General features: G+C 36.5%; 1 protein-coding gene across 2 annotated transcripts in view; it reads left to right on the top strand.

Moving 5' to 3' along the window:
* The window catches only part of ATXN10 (ataxin 10), a 92,328-nt gene that overhangs the window by 13,521 nt on the left and 61,572 nt on the right, over positions 1-17,235 (top strand). For both annotated transcript variants that reach the window (XM_052690697.1, XM_052690699.1), the window contains exons 4-5: positions 13,527-13,623; positions 14,525-14,689. In XM_052690697.1, the coding sequence (XP_052546657.1) occupies positions 13,527-13,623; positions 14,525-14,689 (262 nt within the window). The remainder of the gene's footprint in view (positions 1-13,526; positions 13,624-14,524; positions 14,690-17,235) is intronic.

Below are 17,235 nucleotides of genomic sequence, written 5' to 3'. Positions count from 1 at the left end.
AGAATAGTGGAATTTTGTTAGTACTCTCTCTACATCCTTTTTTTTTCTTCTGTTTTTTTTTTTTTTTAATTAAAAAAAATATAGCCAGTACAACATTTTTTTTCTGCTGTGGGTACAAAGACCAAGAACACTTGCCAGAGGAGCAGATGAAGCTGCTGGATGAACTTTAACTGAACTTGAAGCAGACCTAGATCTCCTAAGAACTGAGAAGTAGTTCAGTGTGTTAGGGATTGCAGCAGACATAGGAAATATCCTTGTCAAAAGCCCAAATAGAAAATCTGCATGTGATAGTGTATGTCTTGGTTCAGTTTTGGGATTTTTTTCCCATTTTTCCTATGGAAAATCTTAAAGCTTTCCAACAAATTTAGGAGACCTGCGAAAAGTTATATTTAACCTTGTTAGGATGATAGACCTTCAGATTCCACAGTGGAAACTGGATGTAGGATTCATCTCTGAATTCTGGGGAAAAAATAGTTTTGTTTCTACTTGATAAATTACAATGAGGGCCGGCCTGTTTTAAAGCAAGCTGGTGTTCATTAGTCTGATCCTTTCACTAACTACTTTTTTTTTTTTTTTACGTTTTGGACAGAAGGTGCTTTAATCTTGTTTGTAAATAGATCTCAAGCCTTTCACCGCTTCAAAATATTGCAGATGCTGAAGAATGTGCTCTGAATTCCAACATAATTGCTGAAAAGTATTTATCCACCAGTATACTTTGCTGTGCTCTTGGATGAAAAGGCACTGAATGCCTGATAAGTGCTCTGTGAGGAACAGTTTGTTGTGCAGGTTCTCTGAATGAGCTGATTGTACTTTAAAGCAGACCTGAGTGCAACTGTGTCAGCTACTGAGAGGTACTGCACTGTGTGTGCCTGAGGGAGGTGCTCCAAGCTTTACACTGATGTTCCTCAGCTCCAGGCTGCTGGTGATGCTTGAGCAAGCTTTAAACCTAGAAGCAGAACTATTATTGTTATGCCATCCTCATGCATCAAAGTTCTTTTGAGTTTACACCAACCAGGGAAAGTTACATAAAAATGACTTAATAGGAGACTATTAACAACAAATGGGTACTCTGTCATGGGTACTCTGTCAGAGTCAATGTCCAGATGTGCAAGCTGCTGCATGGGGTTTTAGACTATTTGCTCATCATAACGTCGTGTCCAGAAAGGGTGGCAAAATTGTAGTGGATAATGAGCTTGGATCCTTGAATAGGAATTTGACTTTACTTCCAATTCTCTGTAAAGCACTCAGATATAGTTAAGCTGCTACAGATAGCGTATTCAAAACAGCACTTGAAACATTCCTTTAAAGACAGTGTTGAAGTATAACTGTAGGTAGGATTTTCTTACTGCGCTGATTATAGTAATATGAGCATTTTCTGGTAGACTGTTTAGCAACATGACTATAAATTGTCTGACACTTGTTCACACTGCTGCTTCTGAAGGAAGATTTTTGGGGAAATAAAGCATGTCTTATCTTGAATCGCAGAACAGCCTGGGTTAAAAAGGACCACAATGATCATCTAGTTTCAATCTCCCTGCTATTTGTAGGGTCACTAACCACCAGACCAGGCTGCCAGAGCCATATCCAGCCTGGCCTTGGATGCCTCCAGGGATCCACAACCTCCTTGGGCAGAAGAGGAGAAGGCCTGCAGTGTTGTTCAGATAGAGAACTTGCTGAATCCAAAAAGTCTGTGTGTGGGGGAGGAGGGTTGCTTGATTGTTGTTTTTTTTTTTTCAGTTGTTTTTTTTCCCCTCTACCTCAGCATTTATAATTTTTAGGGTTCATCTTCAGTCAATGTTCTTTCAGTGTTCCAACTGATATGGACATGATCTTCTATCATCATGTATTCTCTTTTAATTAACGAAAAGCAAAAAACAATTTCTCTTCACTCACTGCTGCCTTTTGGGTTGGTTGTGATCTTTACGCCTTGAGTTATCTTTGCAAAACTTCCTGAAAATGAAAATGAATTGATATCGGGGATTTCTACTTCCTTAAGAAAGACAAGGAGAGAGAAGCTTTTCAGTTCTGTTCTTTCTTGCAGTGAAAGTAAGCATGAAATGTGTTTTTTATCTGACCTTTTCCTCAATCTGCATTCAGCTATTTGTAATTTGGAACTGCTTTGGAAAGCAGAGACTGATTGATTCTGAGGGTGGAAGGCAATGTTCTCAAACCTGGTGATGGATACTGAATTGATTTTCCTTTCTAAATTTTTAAATAGATATTCCTTTATCTTTAACTTCTCTTAGATTTTTATCCATTTTTACTCACGTGTTTCACGTATTTAGTTATTTTGTTCCCCTAAACAAGGCAATGGCCGCAGCAGCACTGCGGGGATGGAAGCGGGGTGGCTGCTGCACAGGGGTTGCAAGGAGTCGGTCAGCAGGGGGCGAGACCTCGCGTTGCTGGCGGCCGTGGTGGTGGTCCTATTCTGTTTCCAATTCTCTCCTTCATCGCACTGGGGGGGAGCAAGTGAACGGCTGTGTGGTACTGAGCTGCTGCTGGGTTAAACCACAACAGTATTTTAACAGGAAAAAGAACTGGAGTGGTCATATATGGAGCCTAAATATTCTTTACCAAATGCTAGTATTGTTTCTGTTTTATTTCCTGCTTTAAAAATTTGCATTCTGCTTTTCACTGCTTTTTTTGTATTTCTTTAAGCACATTGCACTGAATGATTTCATTTCCTGTTTGCATTTTATATTGTATATGAAAAATAAATATTTTTAAAACATGCCTGGAAAGTGTGATAGAGCAGTAAAATTTTACTGGACAGTGCATTTGGGAAACCATTGTTAAATTTTATTGCCTATAAGCCAAGACCATTTCTTTTCTTGTTGTTTGAAAAGCAAGTATCTTCACACTGACTTGGTTATATGGATTTGATTGTAAGGTAACTACAGCTGGAGAAGATGCAACTTCCTAGTTATATCCTGGAGATTATATAACACAGTGGCTACTAAATTTAAACCAACTGGCTTGTCCTTTTTAAAGTTAATCCTTCCTCTCTTCCCACATCAGTTCTATCTATATTTATCTCCAGAGGAGGAAGCAAACTATATATGTGTGCTGTTTCTTGGGTTGTGGGTTTTTTTGGTCCTTTTTTTTTCTTTGAGTAAATATTCTGAATTAATATATTGCAAATTTGTTGTGCAGGTCAGATGTATGCTGATTTACATGGAATGAGAGTAAATTCTTATAAAGCTTGAGCCATTTTACTTGTCATGCAGGATCAAAAATACTGTCTCTTATCACATTGAGTACGTATTCATGCTGGCTTTTCTTTCAAGGGAGAGGAAGCGGGAAAGAGAGATTCCTGAATGGATTCACAGTCCATGAGGTTAATTCCCAACAAGCACCATGAAGGAAGCATACATTAGTTACTCAGAGGAAAAGAGGATTTAAGTATCTTCATCTTCATTTTTGTTTATTTATTTATTTATTTATATTTGAGGCATCCTTTTGCTTAGTCTTAGCAAAACTAAATAAACCAGGCACTAACTTAAATAGGCTTTTTTAATCGTATAAATAAGGGGTGGCCCTGATCTCAACAGTTGCCAGTTTCCATGTGTGATCTTTGCTTTATCTGTCTAGGCTTTTTGTGTAGGGGATTGGTGCCAGTACTTTGCTGCCACTGTTAAAGTAAAAACTATAATTACATTGTCAAAATAATATTTATAGTATTTTCAGGGAATAATTGCGGGAGTGTGACGAATATATTATACTCATCAAACTTTTATGTAAACATAAGCATGAGTTTTTATTTTGAGTTATTGGTGTTGTTTTTGGCCTTTGTGTGTTTCCAATTGGTAAAAATAATATTGGGATGTTCATGGTCTTTGTGAATTTGCAGAGTATGTGCCCTAACAATCAGTTGATATGCTGTCTGGTAGATGTAAACTGCTATTTGCACTTGTGTTGGGATTTTAGTCTCATGTTTCCATAGCTTTTAAAAATCCTGTGTTTTTAGAGTTTTGCGATCCCCTAATTATTATAGCACGTAGCATTTTACTACTTCACCAAAGAGGAAAGTTTTGAGCAATTTCTTTGTTCTCTTGGTATCATTTGTTTTTTTTTGTTTTGGTTTGTTTTTTTTTTCTTAAGCTTCTGTGAGTTTGAGTGCCTTTGAAAGGTGGCTGTGAATGTCTCCCAGAAACATCTATGCTGGCAAGCAAGTATAGGGTCCTATGCTTAGTTAATGGTATAGGGAGGATGTAAGTGTTCTTGGTGTTGGCTGATGGTAATTTACCAAAGAAACAGAAAAACAAAACTCAAAAATCTTCAGTCATGTCTATATCATAGTTTTAACTTTAGAGCTGCTCTCTGTGCTGTGTCTTTTGGTGAATATTTTCATGGCTTCATAGTGAAGTGTCTGTCTTTGGAACATCTGCAAAGAAGATGATGTTCCTGCAAGCTTCACTCTTCATGTGTCACCCTGATATCACCTTTGCTGGATGAGAAGGGTCTCTGTCTTCATGATTTGGTCCAAAATCTTTAAAGGCAGTGGAGGCACTCTGACTTGGGTGAGCTTTGATTCAAGTCCTTGTTCATTGACTTTTTTTAAATGAACTACAAAATGGGGAGCCAGTTTTTACACCTCCTTCAGCTGTCCGCAGAAGGGAAAGACCCGAACCTGGATTAAGACAAGTCAAAATTGTGATAAGTTCGCAAATGCTGTCACTTTGGGTGAGTGATAGCATTATCGTTTTCAGCCTGATACATCTGTGTTCATGCATATAGCTTGCCTGTGACTTCTAATATTAATATGGAAACTTTGCATGTGTCTTAGTTTCTTTCCCTTATTTCATAACATCTGGAGTGGAATGAGGTTTGAGGTGAGTAAGTTCAGGTAATAATAACAAGTTTAGGATAAAGGATGCTATTTAAATGCATCATTTTCTCAATGATAAAAAAGGAAGAGGGGCAGAATGGAGCTTTGAACCTGAAAATAGAAGCTTGAGGAGGGCCTGAATCATCACTTCTTGACCTGTGATACCACAGTAGTTGTTGGATCCTGTTTCTGAATATAGTAAACTCCAGCTTGCTGTACTTGTCCTTTGATAATGCTGTGGAATATTGTTACACTCACTCCCCTCATACTTAACCAAAAGAAAACCAAACAAACCTCCCAACTCCAAAAAGAAACCCCAGCCATCCAACCTTTTCCAAGTTCTGATCCTGATTTCTTTTTTTTTTTTTTTTTTTTTTTTTTTTTCCTGTCTTGGGCTTGATTCCCTGCTTGCTTCTGTGGTGATCGACTGGTTTAAGCAGTGCTAAGCTAAATTGTTTTATTTACAGTGGGCTGTAATCCAGATCCTGGCTAGAAAAGCTCACCTTTCTGAGACAGTTGAAGTAAATGGAATTGAAACTAGACCTTATAGCAGTAACAGAAGCATTAGTGCCTTCCAACAGTGTGGTATTCATTGTACTGATGATCAAAACTGTCCATTCCATGTTGTTTGTGGAAATTCTTTTTAATTGGTGTACTGATAGACTGAGACAGTGGCTGTTTCAGATTCTCTATGGATCATTCTTCTTCTTCTAAGAAAGACCAACCTGAGCTGATATCCTTAAATTGCAACAGTAAGTAGATTGATGGGCAATCTTGCAGAGTTCCCCTTTCTAGTTGCTGATACTGCTTTTAGGCAGTGTTTATTACTGATTCTTTGTTTGGTTGCTTCTTTTTTGGTGTTCTTTTTTTTTTTTTCTTTATTACTTGCTCCTTCAATTTGGAGGCTTTCTGGTGCAGCCTGCCAAGATGTTGCTGATTTATGACACATGCATAGTGGTTTTATTATGTGGAATGATATCCTCTTGAAGCGCAAAGGAAATGGGAGTTTGCTGATGTCTATTTAATTAGAATGGTTTCTGGTTACTTTGCTGTTCATTTCAAGTCTCAACCAATGTCTGTGTTTCTGTGGACCTTTTAAACACAGTGTTTTGTAAGCCATTTCCTTCCTTCCTTCCTCTTTACTATCCCCCACCCTACCAGCAAGTGTGTCAGCAAGATTCATGAGGAGGCAAAACCTATAGAAATATCTGTAGATGTAAAGTGATGACCATTGGTTGACTGTAAAGATAAAGGTGTGTAAAAAGAAATAGTTTTGGTATTGTAGATGGAAGATGTTTTTGCTGTCTCCTTCTTTTGTTGGAAGGACTGTGGTTTTACTCTGCTCTGATGCTGTATGCCAAATCAGCAGCTGCATGGGCAGCTCTGGCATGAGCAATACCATTGTAATCCTGATGGTCTGACCTCACAACTGCTGCTTGATGCCTGTGTTAGTAGCTGCCCTCTGCATCAAAGGCAGAAGGAGGAACTAGTCTTTATCTCCTAATTTACTGCTATGCATTGGAACAGGAAAGAAGGGTGTGCCAATTGTTTACTGTCCCTATAGATCCTGAGGTTATTTGCAATGATGGCCTAGTGCAGGCCACAGCTTCTTTTCTGTCTTGTGGGTGTAATGAAGGAGAAGCAGAAGAGATAAAGAATACATTTGTGCTATTACAGGTTATGGTCAGATTTATGTAGTTTTTCTTGTTCATTTTTGTTTTTGTAGGCTGGGACTTCAAGATGGTAAGATCAAGATAGGGAGAACAGGATAAACAAGTCATTTAATGCAGACAGCTTCCTGGAGGCAGAGCATCTGAAACATAACATAGAGAGAAGTTTTCACTTGTACTAAGAGGAAGTGCCCTTTTTTAAGAGTCTTCCACAGACATCCAAGAGTGCTGTAGTTCTTCCTGCTGGGAAAGTGAAGATGGAGGGAGAATGGAAAGGAGCTAGAAAAGGTTCCATGGAAGAAAGAACAATGTGAGACACCCGCATCTATTTGTGTAAATTGTTTCTGGTTTGAATCAAAATCCAAACAGTAAAATACAAACAGTAAAAATTATGTAAAAGTTAGCCTTTTGGGCATCGTACCCAATCTCTTGATTGTCAGTATCATGTCACAGCTTCCATTTTGAAGTTATTTAGCATGGCTCTGGTGGGACAAAGAGTGCATCTGTCTGTAACTGCGGCTTTCCAGACGTTAGCTATGAGATTCCTTTTCATTCTGCTGCATCCTTTTTGTTAACAGCTTTGGGCTGGCAGAGAAATTTTGCATGACTGTCCTTTTCTTCTCAGTGAGAATTCTAGGGATTGCCGCCTGCAGAAAGGAAAAGTGACAAGATTTGTGCCAGATTATATCAAATTCTTTCCCTTCATTCCATTCTGCATACTTAATAATGTGTGATATGGAAGGAAACATAACAAGGAGATTAGAGAAAACAAGCAACCTTTAAATGTATGTAACAATGGCAGTGCCCCAAAATGTGGATGCCAAAACCATTGCTGTATAATAAAGTGGATATGGAACTAAATATACCAAATGTAAGTGTATTTGATCTCTGCCTGTTACAAACGGACCATGACAACCATGACACATTATTACCCAGATATAAATTGTCCAAGGCAGAAAAATTCTGATAACCTTTTCACAGATTTACAGAAAAAAATCATTTAACTTTTCTAAAGAAACGCAAAGCACTTGAATGGAAAGTTTGCTTTAACATCTGCAGCATGCTATCAAAAATAACTTATGGTAACACTAAATAATTGAAGCAAGATTGCTTGTAATCTTGGTTAGTATTTTAGATGTTAATCATTTCCTACTTTTTAGACCTGTGCAAGGTATCATGTAGTAGTAGCGTGTCATATGATTAGATACCATGAATAACGCACACTGGGTGGCCAGTCCTTTTCGTTGGTTGTTGGTTTGGGTTTTTTTGTTTCCTGGCGTGGTTTAAGTCCGGGTTCAGAATCCCCAGTACTTCAAACTTGCTGATTTTGCTGGAGCAAGCTCTTTAAAGAGACATTAGATTAAGGTTCAACTTTTTGGGCTGACTCGAAAAAAAAGAAAAAAGAATTTTGTATCCTGATGTGTGTAAGAAGCTTATTAAAGCAGTTTGGCAGTCTGCAAGCACTTACGCACTTTACATAGGAGAGTAATCTCAAGCATGTTTTTTTGCTGCTTCAGGGATTGTAACAGGATTCACATTTACTGTGCCTTTAGACTTTAATAGCTAATTTGCTACAGAAATGAACATACCTGTGATTGTTTCTTTCTAAAATTAAAAAACAATTAAAACACTAGAAGATAAAGCCCCATTACTATATTTAATAAGATTTTGCAAGTTCTGTATGAATGTTCTGTTTGAAACTGATTTCATGTCAGACAACACTCTGTCAAACTGATTCTTTTCCTAGTAAATGAACAAAAACTATTTTTGAAATCTACTATTATGAGGTTTTGTTGTAAGTTACTTTATATTAGAAACTCATTTGGTTGTCTGATTCAACCCGTCTCCATACTAGTTCACTTATAACTTTACATTTTACATAACTTTTTTTTTTTTTCTGCTTCTGTTTTTGAGGCAAGTTCTCCTTTGTAGGAAAAAAAAAAGTGTTAAGATGTTGCCCAGACCCCTATCTCCCAGCACCAGAATGGTTGTCCAGTCACTGAATGTAATGTTCTGTTATTATTAGAGTTGTCATTTCTGAAGGAAAATTAAGAATTGCTTTCTTCTGGAGGTGAAGGAGTTGAAGAGTGGGAACAGAAAATTACTAAATACAACATTCTTGGTATTCCACAGATGGTAAAAACGGGTTATTAGTCTGCACTGCAGCAAGTGCAGTATGATCAATGCCAAAATATAATCAGTAGCTAGGCGTTCATTTTATTTACAGAAATAAAATACTAAGCACTATTTTAATAACTGTAAATGACAGAGCCCATATATGTATTGTACATTCAATTTGAATAGTCTAGACAGACTGTTCTCCAAGGAAAATACATTTTCATCAGTATTTGTGGTATGATTCATGGTGGTGAAGAGGCAAATAGCTCTTTTTATGACTGAAAGTTGCTTTAATTTGCAGCCACAAGGAAAGAAGTCCGTGACCGGATGATAGTGGTGGAAACTAAGGTTTTATAGTAATAGAGGTTTACACCTTATGCTGAGCTGAGGGTTTTATTTTTCCAGGGATGGCATCATCAAAAAGCATCTTGCACTTGTTTGCAAACAACCAGAAGAGGTCTATATAAAGTTTTCAGTTCACAACTCAGATTTGCAAAGCTCACAGTGACAGGCCATTTAAAATGTGTGCTGGCTCTCAGTAGGTAGGGATTTGGCATAAATACTTGTAAATCTTTGTGTATGCACCCAGTGTAGAGGAGGTGCACCAACTCTGTCTTCCATGCCTAGTTAGTTGTCAGCAAAACTTTAGAGAGAGATGTGAGTTTGCTAGTGTTATGTTTGCAATTTTGCAGTTGATGTTGCATTTCTTTATACATGTTGGGATTGGATTTGTTTTGTATCTTTAAGCAGTGCCTGCTTATGTTCAGACTAAACATTACGTAGATGGCCTTACTGATAAGAGAGAAAAGCAAAAGGCTAAATACATATTTATAGTTGTCTGTTCTGCCTACCTCAAAATAAAAATAATGGAAATCTCGTGACTGTTGTAAGCTGGAATTTCAGTAACTTTTCTTTGGAAATACTACTTTACTACTTTAAATCTTTATCCTAATAACTTGAAGTATTTAATTTTTCATTTGATACACAGTCTGATTCTGCAGTTGGCACTGAAATGACTTCTTTTGGACTGTAAGGAGCAATAGTCAGGCCTGTGAAATATTCATGTCTATTTCAGTCTGTCTCAGTAGCATTGCAGTATAATGAAGTGAAAACTGTATGTTAGAGTGTGGTTCCTTTTGGTTATGATCATGAATGATTGAAGGGAACATATGGAACTGTGTTCTTGAAGATACTGATGTTCTAGAGTGCATTTAAACCACTGTCTTGGAAGGGCATAAAACAATAGCAGCTGCCTCATTTTTGCATGGGTAGTATTGAGTGATTCAAAAAGATCAGTTTATATGTAGTCAAACATGCTAAAATTCATTAGGAAAAATGTTCATTGTACATATTTTATACCAAGATTATTTTTGGAGTTTATAGGAACTGTTGGAATTTCAATTGGGCAAAAAGCTTCTTCAGCTCTAGGGTTGATCTGTGTATCAGAAGTTACATCTTAGTACATATAATTTCACAGTGGTTGACCATCAGGTTAAAAATAGTCTAGTTGACCACACACAGTGTAACTTCTTACCTTTTTTTTTTTTTTTAATTAAAATTTAGCTGTCCCTATACCCACAAAAACATTTGTTAAGGTCAGCACTGATGGACACCAAGATGAGGGGATGGAGTTAAGGGGTTAAATAAATCACTTCTATGGAAAGGACAAAGTGTTTCATAATTTTTATGGGGAGTGTTTCACAAATAATAGCTAATGCAGCTGAAACTAGTGGTTGGCAATCTTTCTAGCTGTGTAAAGATCCTAAGTTTTCATAGAAAAAGGGAAGTAGTCTCCCTTTTTCAGACAGTGTGTTACTGAATGGATAGCAGAGTTCTTTCAGCTGTGTAATGGAATTGGACTCAATAATCCATTTCTAGATTTTTTTGTTGCTTTTCCTCCAAGTACAATGTGTTTTTGAAGAGGAGAAATTAGTCTCTATGTTTTAGCGATTTGTAAGGACTACTGGAGGATGCGTTGCAGCAATGAAGTCTGATAGATATAAAACAAACAAGAGGAGCCTGGAAGTTACGTGCTAAGAGGCTTCCATGGTCTGTTATTTGCTTGTTTCCTTAACTCATCAGTACCCCTGGGTCTTGCTATGAATTAACAGATTCGTTTTCGTTGTTGTTGTTGTTAATCTGCGCTTTAAAAAACAAAAGCAAAAAAACTTAAATATCAATGTATAGATTTTCAGTGCTTAAGTCAAAATCCATTGTTACTTGGTATTGGTCATATGCTAGTATTTTTAATGTGGAATCCTTTTTGGATATAAATGCCATTTCTCTGATATGTGTAGCGGTAAGACAACCAAGTAGACCTCAGAGGTGTGTGAGTGTCCTAGTAGGTTTTTTGTGTTTTGTATTTTTAGTGCATAACTATGCAGACAGTGCTGCAGTGTGATGCAGTGTGTGTGCTCTGATGAGCTACTCTGGTTGTGGTGCTGTGATATCTTATACCATCGTTCACACCTCTTCATCATTTGCTTTCCTTTGTGACTACTAAGTGTTGTACATAAATACATTCCAGTACACAAAGTGTATTTGGTACGTGCCGTTCACCTGACATCTCACTGAGTACTCTGTAATGAATTATATTTTTAATGTAATATTATTATATTTTTGAGGGGTAGGAAAAAGAAAAATAAAAAATTGTAAAAATATTGCAGCAGTTGCATTGTAACTGTGGCAGAGCATATGAATTGAGTTGACACATTCTGAGCAAAGATTTATACACTGATTTGTGTAATCTTTATTCCTGAAGTAGATCACTTGCCTCAGGTGCTTGTAGAATTACACCTTCCCTTTAAACTGCTTGAGATTTTTCACAAGATTACTTTTGTGAGGAATCCCTGCAATATTGAGATACACTTAATGTGAGTAGATACTACTGCTTTTGTCTCACAGATTAACTGCTTGCCCATATATTGATTTGCTTCTTCAAAGTAAATGAAAAATATTAGCCTCTGTGGGTTAAAAAGCACTTACAGATTAAACTGTTTCTTTTTTCATGGCGTGAAAAGAGCCATGGTCTTCCCTGGATCCTTCTCATTTGTTCAGGGAATCAAGATGAAAGGAGAACTGTGATTGATTACTTTCACAAATACTAAGACTCTAATGTGTGATTAATAGGTAATTTCTGGATATTTATTATCATATTAAAAACATATGCTTTTTATAGTTGTCACTGTAAGAATGTCAATAAGGATCTTTAACTTCTTTTTCCTTAGTTTGGTATTTTTTGACAGCCTAGTCTCTGAAGAGCTAATTGCTGCATAAAAAAGGTCAAGCAAATCTTAGTTAAAAAGTAGACTAAAACTAAATTGAGAGGTCTTTTCATGGTAGAATAGGTAAGGAGTACACACAGAGAAATAAAATCCTATTAGGATTTACCACCTTTTTAGGTTTTTTTCTAGCAGGGAAACATTTCCATAAAATGTCTGCTAGAAGAGTAGTGTGCCCATGATAGCTGTCTTGCAGAAAAACTCTTCAGTCAGCAGGATGGGAATCAGATGATTGGAAGAAATGGCAGCACAGTGATGGGCAGAGGTGGTAAAAAGAAAATAAAAAGGTGCAAATAGACCTTGAAGTGCAAGTAGACTAGTAGATTTGCAAGTAGAAAGAACACAGACAGTAAAAACAAAGCCTAAAGGAGAAGATGATTTGAAGTGCATTACGGAAGAGACATATATATTTTGGATTTAAATGAGATGCATGGGAAAAAAGTTAATATTCTTTAAAACCAATTTGCCTCATTTTTGACTCGCTTTCTTTTTCTTCCCAAGAGGACATATGCCCAACCCTTGGTAGGAGATGTGACTGCCAGCTGGCACAACACCTTTTAAAGAGATCTTATGTTTTCTGAATCTGACAACATTTGTCACATCTGTACATAACAGACAACTATTTGTACTATTTGTTAAACTGCATTTTAATATTTGAGATTCCTCATCAACCTGTAAAAAATGATCAAGCTATTGAAAGCTGTCAGTAACACCAAAGGTGTTTAATTTTGTGAGCTCTGTGGGTTTGTGCTTTTGATTTTTGTTAATTTACATATTTATATTTTTTGTAGAATTGCTGAGATTGGAAGGGAGATTAAGGATCATCTAGTTCTAACTCTTCTTCTATGGACAGGGCTGACACTCGCTAGATCAAACTGCCCAGGTCCCCATCCAGCCTGATCTTGAACACCTCTAGAGATGACACATCCACAACTTCTTCTTGTTCCAATGCCTCAGCAGCCTCTGAGTAAAGAATTTCTTCCTAACATATAACCTAAATTTTCCCTCTGTTAGTCTAAAGCCATTCCCCTTTATTTTATCACCATCAGACTGTAAAAAGTTGGTCTCTCTCCTTCATGTACTGGGAAGGAGGACCAGCTTTTGCAGAGTTTGAGTGATGGCAAACAGCCTGTTTATGTTAATCCAGTGCTGTAAAGAACCTCCTCTGATTAGAGGTAAAACGGACGCTGCAATGTGGCAGCTACTGCTTCTGCATGGGTCTGTTTCAGTTTGCACCAACTGCAACTCTATGCTTTCATTCATTTCCATCTATCTTACACTTTCACTGACTCAGTTAGTTTTTGTAATCATTAGCAGCCATTGCTTGATGTTAATGTAAGTCTCATTGGAGGTGGAAAGAAAAAAGTTTTGTTCTGATTACAATTCCAGAATGTGGAAAATTAATTCCATTAGAGGAGAAAAAGCTAATATTAACATACAATAACAGTGAGAAACTGCACAGAAAGCCGAATTGAGATGTATTGTGTATGTGTGTGTGTGAGTAGATACATATATGTAATGTTGAAAAGTTTCATTTCTATGAAATTGATTAGTGTTTTGCTGAATTTCCACTTAATATGTTTTCTGGGTTTTTTTTTCTTTTTTTCTTTTTTTTTCTTTTTTTTTCAGCTTTTCGATGTAGCCTCCAGTTTCTTGGAAACATTGCAGCAGGAAATGGAGATTCCCAGAATAGCATTTGGAAGTGTGCTTTCCCAGATCTCTTCTTGTAAGCATGGATGCGGCTTTTTTTATAATGTAATTTCTGTGGTTTTATTCAAATCTTTTGTACACGACAGTTGTGCTTCTTCTAGCACCATAAAGCTTTGAAAAATAACTTTGGGGAAAATAGAGCGGTTGAGACCATATCCTGTAGATGTTTTTTTTTGTTAGTCAACCACAGGGGTCAGGACCTTTGAAAACCTGTTTGTTATAAACTGACAGTAAATTGATTTTATTTGACACAAACTGGAAGAAAATTGTGTTTAAATAATGAGCTTCAAGCATAAGCTTTATTTCAGAGGTATTTTCAAGTAGTTATACACTGCTTGTTTCCAAGAATGTGACTTCTCTTTCATTCACATTGCTTATGTATTGACCAGTCAGTTATTTGTGGATTAGATGGGATCTACAAAAAGTGGCTTAATATCTGTGTCTTCCATTCCCTTTGCCAATCATCCTAGCCTTGAAATGAAATACGTTTCTGGAGATTGATGATGTGGCATGAAACATTACATAAACCATTTTGTGTGGACACATGACAATATTTTTGGTGTAGTTGGCCAAATCTTTCACAATAAGCTGCTGATAAAGGCATATTCGTTTTATGTTTGGAGTCCGCTTGTCAGAGGATTGTATGGTAATAGATACAGGTTATTATTATTATTTCATTCAATTCCTAAATTTCTAGTTAGTTCAGATATTGTACTAGTATTATAAATCACATCTTAAGTTTGACTTCCAGTTTCAGATTTTCTTTCTTTGCAGTTGACTTTATATCTCTTGAGCTACGGCAAACTCATGATTCTCTGAAAGACAGCAGACAAGAACAAATAAGCTGAATGTCCTTAAGTGTGTTTTTCCAGCATCAGTTTTAACTTACTGTCTTAACTATTTGTTTTCTCTTGAAGAACCTGCCTAACCTACAGTGATGAGAAAATTGTTGCCTACTGTTGTATGGTCTTATTTACCTGCCTTACTTCAGAGAAAGTGAAGGAACTGATGGATCCTGGGAACTTGTCTGTGGCTCTTCACATCATAAAAGTCTACAAAGAACGACTAGAGTCTGAGTGGTCGTATGTATCTTTTAGACATTTCTTCCTCTTAAATAAGTGTTTTAGTAGCATCAATCTCTCTGGGAAAATGTCTGAATTTGTGGCTCTGAAAAGTAGTAAATTGATCTATATGTAAGTTACTAATCTGATCTCAAGTTCTTCTCATAAACTTATACTGACTCATTTGATTTCCCTTAAACTAAGACTGTCTTTGTTGAGGATGTAAACAGGAGTTGTAGACTCAGTGGAGTACTCTTCTTATTAACAAATCTGCTGTCTAGTGTGACATACAATCATTTTTACATTGAAACAGAGAAGTCATGTTGTATGTGAATCTTCTAAATTTCATTTTCTTAAAACTAATCGGTGGGTTTATTCCATCAAGCTTTGAATTTTTTGCTAATGAGTATTTCTGTAAATATTTCTGTCACTTATGCATTTGAGAAATGTTATGTTTGTCAACAAGGATATGCACAATAATTCAGGGTTTTTTTTAATATGAGAAAAATACTGGATAAAAGACATTATTAAAACAAAACTCCATATACTTTTTTATTTTTCTCTTGAAGGACACGTTTAAAGTAAAAATTTAATTAGGAAAAATTATCAAGTTTTAAACAGATATTTAGAAACTCCGTTTTCCTTGCATTAGTACTGAAAAAAAAATTACTTAATTTTTTTTTTGGGGGGGGGGTGGTCTTTTTTCCTAACCAGGTCAGTTTGCATAGGACATAAGTAGTTTGCAGAAAGGAAACTTAGTTTTAGGATCAGGTGACTAGACTTCCATTTCAAAAGTGACAAACCGAATCATTAGTTTTGGCCACAATCAGTAGAAGTATGTGTGAAACAGATGACTTTTCAGGTAATTATCTTGATTATCCTTTGTTTTCTTTATGTGTTGAAGATAATGTTTTAACTAAGATATGAAAGCCAAGAAATCACCAAGATTAGAAAAGACCTCTAAGGTCATCCAGTCCAACCATCCACATTTCACCAATATTTCCTAGTAAAGCATATCCCTCAGTGCAGCATCTAAGTGTTTCTTGAACACCTCCAGGGTTGATGAGTCCACCACCAGCCCATTCCACTGCCTGACCTCTCTCTCAGGGAAGAAGTAGTAATTCCAACCTGGATCTCTGTTAGTGTAACGTGAGGCCAGTTCCCTTTAGTCCTATTACTAGTTACATGGGAGAACAGGCCAACTCCTACCTCACCACAGCCTCATTTTGGGTAGCTGTAGAAAGCGATAAGGTCACCACCTGAGCTTCCTCTTCTCCAGATCTAAATAGTCTTACTCTTCTCCAGATTTTAAGTAGTCTCGACCACTCCTCTTAAGGCTTGTGTTACCACTGGTTACTCACTAACCTTGTTGCCCTTCTCTGAACTTTTTTTCTTACTCCACTCAGCCACTGTATGAACATTAATATCATGCTTTGATCTTACATCATACAGTGCAACATGTGGACATAAGTATGTGGCTATAAAAGTATCTCTGAAGACAGTATTCTGCGTACTGAAAGATGTGGGAAAGCCTAGCAAATTAGTATTCTTGTTTTGAGTAGTACAATTACTATATATATATATTATTATTTTTTTGCAATATCTGTATTGCAAACTAGCAAGAGGTATTTTTGTTTGTCTTTTTTGGTAGTATTAACATAGAATGTTTCTGTTAGGCAACAAGTTGTTCTTTAGCTTTAAATACAGAGGTTATTAACTTACTAATCTTATGAGTCTGGATATTTTTTCACAAGAAAACAAGTTGTATTTTAGATTCTGCTTTACTTCCTGCCACTTTCTATAATTTTGCGATCTGTGAAGCGCATAGTACAAGAGCTTTATTATACCTGATGTAATACAACCAAACTTTCTTGCCTAAAAATTTCTCTTTATTATCTAGAGTATGAGAATATTATTTGTCTTGAGGATAGTCCTAAGGTGGATCTGAAAGCCAGTTTCATTTTTTACTGCTGATTTTCCTCCTGTTAAATAAATGTGAATGGATATATTCATATAATACTAAGATGATATCAGGTTAATTTTTTTCTTGCTTTCTTTTTCTTGCTCTTGTTGCTGAGCAAGAAGAGGTGCACCAGCCAGCACTTCTGCTGACTTTCTCATGCCCTGCCTAGTCTAGCTGTCTTTTTCTCCAGTTCTCCAAACTTAGGGAAAAATTCTACCTATTTCCAGCAATATTGAATCTGCTTTTTGTAGAAAACCTTTTGTGGACTAATCGGTGTTCTCTATTTACTAGGTTAAAATGCTGCTCCATTCTGTCACGCATAAGCTGGAATTCTTTTGTGGTGTAAGTGTCCTTCTGCTAGAGCTGTTATTTAGACTTGATTTGATAGCATCCAGAAATTTCTTCTTAAAAGAGTTCTCTGCTCTGAAGAGAAAAGCTTAGCAGCAAAAAGGATTTCTAATTTTGATAGAAGTGATGTTATTTATGAGTTCTTTGGCTGAGGAAAGTTGAAGGTTCTTGTCTCGGCTCTCTAACTGTACTATAGAAAAAATATTTGGTCAGCAATTCATTGAACATTTTGGAGCTGTACTTTACCTCTCGCGGA

The sequence above is a fragment of the Tympanuchus pallidicinctus genome, unplaced genomic scaffold (genome assembly GCF_026119805.1).
Source record: "Tympanuchus pallidicinctus isolate F22 unplaced genomic scaffold, pur_lepc_1.0 scaffold27, whole genome shotgun sequence".
NCBI lineage: Eukaryota > Metazoa > Chordata > Aves > Galliformes > Phasianidae > Tympanuchus > Tympanuchus pallidicinctus.
This window is presented reverse-complemented; position numbering and strand designations above follow the sequence as displayed.